This window comes from Oryzias melastigma, linkage group LG11 (assembly GCF_002922805.2).
Source record: "Oryzias melastigma strain HK-1 linkage group LG11, ASM292280v2, whole genome shotgun sequence".
Taxonomy (NCBI): domain Eukaryota; kingdom Metazoa; phylum Chordata; class Actinopteri; order Beloniformes; family Adrianichthyidae; genus Oryzias; species Oryzias melastigma.
Window position 1 is genome coordinate 13736575 of NC_050522.1, and position 7767 is coordinate 13744341.

At 37.9% G+C, this 7767-nt stretch overlaps 1 protein-coding gene across 1 annotated transcript in view; it reads right to left on the bottom strand.

The window, feature by feature from the left end:
- Nucleotides 1–4067: 4067 nt before the first annotated feature.
- ak2 (adenylate kinase 2) overlaps nt 4068–7767 on the bottom strand; it is a 9323-nt gene continuing 5623 nt past the window's right edge. Inside the window, exons 5-7 of the mRNA XM_024259031.2 lie at nt 7086–7158; nt 5732–5951; nt 4068–4283 (exon numbers count right to left, since the gene is read on the bottom strand). Of these exons, the coding sequence (XP_024114799.1) occupies nt 4276–4283; nt 5732–5951; nt 7086–7158 (301 nt within the window). The 3' untranslated portion in view covers nt 4068–4275. The remainder of the gene's footprint in view (nt 4284–5731; nt 5952–7085; nt 7159–7767) is intronic.

Below are 7767 nucleotides of genomic sequence, written 5' to 3' on the forward strand. Positions count from 1 at the left end.
GTTGTTGTGCGTTGCTCATGCAGCATTATCTAGTGACTACTAAATTAAATTATGAAAAGTATAAAACACATGAATAAATAAAAACTACATTAGTCGACATTAGTTAAAAAAAAAATATTAGAAAAAAGCCATTTGATAGAGAAATTGGGGTTTGTCAATGTAAATGGATTGTCCCCAACTATTCAAAGTGTTTTATATTTAAACATAAATTGAAATATTTAAAAGAAAAAGTAAAGAAGTGATCATTAAATTAACATTTAAAGAAAGTTAAAAATAACTTAATTTACCGTAAACTTATAGAAACTGTATAAATGTAAAGGTAGTGGGTTTTTAATGTTAAAAACAATAAAATCAATTTGAAATCAAAATCAAAGCTAACACGTTGCAAAAACAATACAATGTAATAAAAAAAATTACTTCAAAGCTCGAATAAGCTAAAGAGATAAATGTTTAGCTTTTTCCTGAAAACCTTTACAATAGATGAGGCCTTAACATCCTCTGGCAGGTTTTTCCACAGGTGAGGCCCACAGTGTTTGTATGAGGCGTTGCCTCGAGTTTTAGTTGACCCTTGTGACTTTGCAACTGAGGACCTGAGGGGTCTGAGAGAATCATAAGCTAAAATGAGTTCTGATTTAAATAAAAAAGAAGAAGAATGAATAAGAACAAATTAATGGTGAGATAGCTTTGTTTCCAGCCTCTGGTCTCTGGGTGCCTGTGAATAGATTCGCTTTGAGCAAATTCCTCCACTTTGCATGCTTCTCCTCCATCATCCACTGAGGCTCCAACACCTTTGTCATCGTCCTTACCTCCTTGGTCATCATTTTTCCTCACGTGTCCCACTTCTGACACCATGTGTTAAAAAAGCTATTATAAGATATAGCTGCAGCACGGACAACAACACACATATTCCAGAGAGTTTAATGTCAGCTTCCTCTTTCCAGGTGGAGCAATTTCTACTTTCCATACTGCTGAATTCCCCAAACACACTCTGTGGCTTTCCAAACAAAAACCACCTTCACTCCCACCAGCTGGGTGGTTTCTTTCCACCTAATATAAATGGTGTTCAGATCTATGAATTAACATTTGTCTGAACACCCCAGACAGACAACTTAACCCTATTTTCTAACATTTTTACACTACACAATGCAAAATATTCAAAGATTTTTCACTATTCCTATAACATTATAGGTTTATTGTTTACATAAAGCACACCTTTGTGACACTAGATCAATCATTTATTAAACCTACAAAGGACTAACACATCATGCTGCCACACTATAATTTGCCTTTGAGTGTAAAATTTTTTCAACTCAATCTTAAATCAGCCTATAAATTTAGTTTTACAGGATCCAGGCTGTTTTATAAGTTTGACACCTTTTTATGCTGCTGTTGTGCCCTATTAACTTTGTTTTGAATTTGTCATTGATTTCATGGGCTACTTATTTTGTTTTTGTTTGTTTGATATCCATGTGTGGTGTATTATTTATTTACTGTATGTAAAGCACTTTGAGCGGAAAAGGTAGTCTATAAATAAAGTTAAATTCAAATTTAATATGTCAGATGAATGAAGGACTGACTGTTCTGTTTTGGAATATACTCCAAATATGAAATGCAACAATATTTTTACGATAAAAGCTTAACATTAAATAGCTAATGTGTGCAATTCAATTTGAATCAAAAATAGATACATTACAGTTTCTCCCTCCTGATCCAGTTTGGTTTTTAAATTTGCATTTTCCATCAGCCTTCTCCTGTTTCAAGCTGCAATGCAATCATGTATTTAAATTTCAACTGCCGGGGCAAATCCCCACAAAGAAAAGCAGGAAATGAGCTTCCAAGGAAATCATTAGTGATCAACGCTGATGGCGTGGGAGTTGCAACAGGCAGGAAATCTTCCAGAAACATCCATTTTCACTTTAGATACCACTCACATGCTGCTGTGAAGTAGAATGAGTATAGAAAGGAGGTTTGTTTGACTTATGATGTTGTTAAAGTTTATTAAAACAAACTATATAGAAATGCAGCTTCACATGAAGCAGAGGAGTGGCTAGGATCAACATGCTAAAAAGTCTGCAGCTTTTAAGTTTCAGCTTCACAGGATCCATCTGGTGTTGCTTGATGCCAAAATAAATAAGCTGTAGGATTCCCCCCCCCCAAAATTTCTCAGAAGTTGGATTTCACAGAGGAGAAAACTGCAAAGGCTCAAGCTCCAAGCAGACAGCGAGCAGGATGTGGGCTTGGAAGACAAGCCGACACATCCAGAGGAAGACCCAATTAGAAGTCTGATAAGCATCGTACGATTATCTGTAACTTGCCTTGACATGCTCAGTCTGCAGCAGTAAACTAATCACACATGGCACAAGAGGAAGCAGATTAGTGTTTTTAGCTTTCCCTAGGAAAAAAAAGACTAACTGCAGCTGGAGATCCACAGACATGTGACTCCAGGACATGAAGGAAATGCAGCTGATAACATCTCGTTTCTGAAGAATCACACATCCTCATTTCCAAAAATTTGTTGTTTTATGCTCATGACAAATTTTTGCAACACTTTTCCAAATAAATCTCCAGATTCGCTTAGTGAAGCTTCAAATATTTGCTTTAAACATCCAATTAAAAACAAAAAAAGAGCAAAAAAAGATCCAACCATTGAGCATGGTGTCTTTGGGAAACATTTAGATCTTATTAAGATAACTTAAGGAAAAAACAACAAACTATATATATATATATATTTAATTCTGTTCAGAGAAAAAAAAACTTCTATGCTTTTAAAAAGAAGTTGAAGGTGAACCTTCCTGGCTCTTCTTTGTTTACAGTGGGGCAAAAAAGTATTTAGTGAGCCACCAATTGTGCAAAGTTTCCCTCTTAAGAAGATGAGAGGCCTGTATTTTACTTAGGTATATCTCAACTATGACACAAAATGAGAAAAACTAAATCAAGAAAATCACACTGTCTAATTTTTATAATTTTTTTTGTAAATTATGGTGGAAAATAAGTATTTGGTCAAAAGTAAAAGTTCAACTCAACACTTTGTTATAGACCCTTTGTTGGCAATGACAGCAGTGGTACGTTTTCTTCAAGTCTTCATAACTGTTGCTGTTACTTTGGTCCATTCCTCCATGCAGATCCCCTCTAGAGAAGTGATGTTTTGGGGTTGTCACTGGGCAACACAGATTTCCAACTCTCTCTGAGGTTGAGATCTGGAGACTGGCTAGAGTAGACCATTCCAGGACCCTGAAATGCTTCTTGCAAAGCCACTCCTTCGTTACCCAGACAGTATCTTTACAATCAGTAATCAATCAGTACAATCAGGATTCACACGCTGGATTAGAAATCAGACCAAGTCCAAGGAGCCACCATGGAGAGATTTTAGAGCCACAGGTTGAGACCCCTGACCTCAGACAATATTTGCTGCTTTGAGATGATCTTAAGTCTTTTATTTTGAAAGGGAGTCATGTCAAAAGTTAGAACCGATTTCATATTTAGAAAAAACGCTATTCTCATTAATGTTTGTTTTATTCATGCACAGAAACAATAATTTGTTGACTTTTATCATAATAGTAAAAATAAAATAAATACAAAGGAGAGTCTTATTTTTGTAACTTTGTGGCTTCCACTGAGTTGTTAAAATTGACTCTTTAAATGTTGAAGGTTGCAGACCCTGATAGAGATAACGAGCTCAAACAGGTGTTATTAATACAGGTAACGAGTGGAGGACAGAAGATCCTCTTAGAGAAGAAGTTACAGGTCAGTGAGAGGCAGAAATCTTGTTTGTAGATGACCAAATATTTATTCTCCACCATAATTTTTAAATAAATTCTCTAAAAATCAGACAGTGATTTTCTGGATTTTGTTTCATCTTTCATGATTGACGTTGATGAAAATTACAGCCCTTTTTAAGTGGAACAACTTGCACAAATGGTGGATAACTAAACTTGTTTGCCCCACTGTATCTTAAAGATAGAAATTCATATATTATAAAAATGTATTAACAATTACCACAATCAATTCATAATCTGTTTCAGATCAGCAGATTTAAGAGTTCAACAGCAAATAAATCTCAAAATGTGGTGATTGTAGAAAAGCAAGATGTTTATTGAAGGAAACGCATGAGGCTCCATTCACAATCTACAGGGAATAAAAATGGGCTGAAAAGACAATCCAACACCACCAAAAATCATAATTTATGAAAGAACTTCCCCTCATGTGAATCTGCCCCCCAATCCTCCATTGGACTGCCGCCATCAATCCCCCCACCTCGATGAAACCGCTCAGGATTCAGCCAGCTGCAAGACAAGAGGGTGGAGGGGGGGAGAGGGTCAATTTCCTTCAGGACATTTTTGGAAGAGGGTCAGGACTCACTTTCAAGCATGTTTTTTTTTGCTGGACAAATAGAACAAAAAGGCAATTTGAGCTCGTTACATAAGATAAAACTGTTTCATGGGAAGGCTGTTTTCTGAAAGTGAATAACATCCACTTTCTAAATCCCTCAGAATTCACAGAGGAAGCCACAGTTTACACACTAAACACATTACAGGAAATGTAGAACAGGAGGAACACAAGTCAGGAACAAGAAATGGAAAAACACATTCCCAGAACTGAGCAAAGCAGGAAAGTCAAGACAACACGGCGGCGTTTCTCCCCATTTCCCTACCGAGGCCTTTAAAATCGATCAGCAGTCTGTGTTCAAAGCTGGGTGAAAGTCACTGAGTCAGAAACAAAGAAATGAAAAAGGCATCTGCTCAGCCCTTTGAGGCAGTTCTTTTTTTCTTTTTGAATCGGGCATCTACACATAAGAAAACAAAACCATTAAAAGAGGTGAGGAGACCTTTGGGAGCTGCAGACACAAAAGCCTGGATTCAAAACATTTCCTTGAAGTATTTTTTCTGTGAGCCGCCAGCGTCCTTCAACACGCCTCTTTGATGCTTCTGACCTCAAACAAACTCCAAGACGCCAGAGATCTGAGCACAAGCTGCACCAGAACTTCACGAAAACAAAGGACGTCAAACACACCAGCAACTCCAAACTTTTACATTGACAATAAAAAAAAGAAAACACATTCAACAGAATTGAAAGTGCTTCAGTGTTTTCTGCAAGTTTACAGGATCTCGAATTTTATCTCAAACTCTGCTGGACAAAGTTACGACTAATTCCTTCAATTTTAATGTAGAGAAAACGTATAAAGCAAATCATTCAGACTTTGATTTTCCGATCCTGCTTGAAGAACAGGTTTGTCTGTTCGATTCATGAGAAGAGACTTCCAAAGGAGAACCTCTTTTTAAATACAGAGGAACTTTCTGTAAAGCTGCAGATCTTGTTTTTGATCGGAAAACAATCACTTAGAGCTGCGCTGGATCGCAAACCAAACAAAAAGACAGATTTGATCGCAGCATGCAGAGCAGCACACGTGCATGCTACAGCATGGATGTTGGAGGGTAATTTTAAGATATTAAACTGTCAAGGTGATGCCTTTACGATTAGCAAACCCCCGATTGGGAAAACCAGATTTGCTCTTGTATGCTAAAGCATAAAAAGAGTTTGGAATGCCAAATGGCTTGCCAAAAATTAAAATTTCTCTAGAGTCTGTGAAAGCAGAAAAAAATTGCTTATCCATGTTTAACATTTGAAACAAAAGTAGTTTTCAGTTTCCAAACCCCCATAGTGCTAAAGGGAGAAGCGAGCAGAGAAGGAGGGACAGAAAAAGCTGCTTAAATGAAGAACACTTGGTCTTTACAGGCGGCGGCGCGGGCCGGGACTTCTGTAGCAGCAGAGAAGGCGGCCATGATTGAAGCCAACACCACATTCGGGCTCTGGGCTGCGTCGATGGCTGTGTGGATGCCTCTGGCGCTGTAGTACTGCACCAGGGGGGCCGTCTGCCGGTGGTAGGCGTCCAGACGCGAGCGGAGCGTCGTCTCGTTGTCGTCGCTGCGGCGGATGAGCGGCTCGCCCGTCACCTGAGTGCAAAAGAGATGGATGGTTTGATCTTTTAGCTTAGCATGTAAAGTTTTAACTCAATCAAAGCTTAAAATGTCCTTAAAGGGGCGGAGCCATGGACTGCTTCAAGGCCATCCTTTAAACTTTGATCACTTTTATCTTTTATATCATCTAAAAGAACTAAAATCAACTGTTAAAAGTATGAGTAACTATGAAATAATCATGAAATTCATTTAAATAACATGAATTTAATCATTTTATTTAGAACAGGAGATCAGAATAAAAGCAGACTTAAAAAAAATGACATTCCTTGCTTTCAACACAGCCACACTCAAGTTTTTCTGTCCACTTCCTGGTTAACTTCACAAGAAAACAAAACATAAACATCACTGCTGTTGCTTTGGACCATTTAACAACAAATCCTGAAAATGTTTTCCACAGATTTTCCCTCCTCAGAGTTTTGCTGACTAAAATCACAGTAGATGGATAAGATAGTAAATGAAGACACAGCAACACCTGGAAAACTAGAAAACACTCAGACCTTTAATCCGAACAATCAATCTTTCTAACAAACATGTTTCATAAACTGACTTTTTTTTCCCTTTAGTGGAAAAAAAACAATTTCCACACTTTGGATAAAGATTTCACAGGCGCGTGCCTGCACGTAGTGTGAATGTCACAACTGATCCAGATTTCTTTAAATATTCTTGACCAATAAGAATCCAGATCCATTTTTACTAAAAAATAAAATTATATGGAATGTGCCACAAGCCAAGTAGACCATGTAACACATTTCTGGTGTTTTTTTGTTACACCAAAGGTTCATAATCATCACACTTGTTTTCAATTTGTTGACTACATTTGAAATAAAATCCGTTTTAGAACTCACTTTTTCCCCTTTCTATGAGAAAAACCTTTACACTTTTACTTTGAAGATTTATTCACTTCTGGTAACAGTTTGTTGCATGTGCTGCTCAAAGATCGATCATCTGGAGCTGATTCTGACGTTGTGGCTCAACTCCTCACTACAGCTGTTAGTTAAACCATCACAGAATGAATGGGAAAAGCTCTAAATTTGTAGGTAAAACCAATTCAATGACGTGTATCCTGCAGAGAAGGTGAGCTTGGTGTAGGCGGACAGCGACGCCACTTACATCATCCTTCATGGGCTCTTTGGGGGGGTTGAACTCCTCATGGTAGGAGCGACCACTGGGCTGATGAATCAGTCTGGAGTGAGCAAAAGAGAAGCGGTGAAAGGACAAGATTGGAAAATAAATCTCAGTGAAAACAGAGGAGCAAAGGGACAAGCAGCAGTGATTCACGCCGGCGTCCTTTCCACATCCCACACGGTGGCTCTGCCCTACTTTGTTCTCTGCTGTTGGCCTCAAAAAAGAAAATCCACAAAAGGATGAAAATGTAAAAACGGAACTAATAAAATATTTCCCAAACTGCAAAAATATTGTCTTTGTGCAAAGAAAGTCATGAAATGCCACGCCAGAACATTGGTTCCTTCAAAAATGCCCCAGCTGATGGTTTGCCGACATCATGCAGGATTTAATGAGACAAAACTCATTCACCCTTATCTGACAATGACTTAGATTCTCCCTAAATAACCACAGAAATTCAGACTTTTAGCTCCTACGGACATTTTTGTGGTGGTCCACTCCCAGACGCTTGGTCATCAGATGATAACAGAGGGAAGTCCCGAATGAGACAAATGCATCAGCAGTTACACAGCTGATTTTGTTTTACATTGAACCCTCAGAGAAAACTAAAAGAGAAGAAAAGGTCGTGTCACTTTATTCTAAATTTAGACTGTTTTAGAAGAGCAAAAAA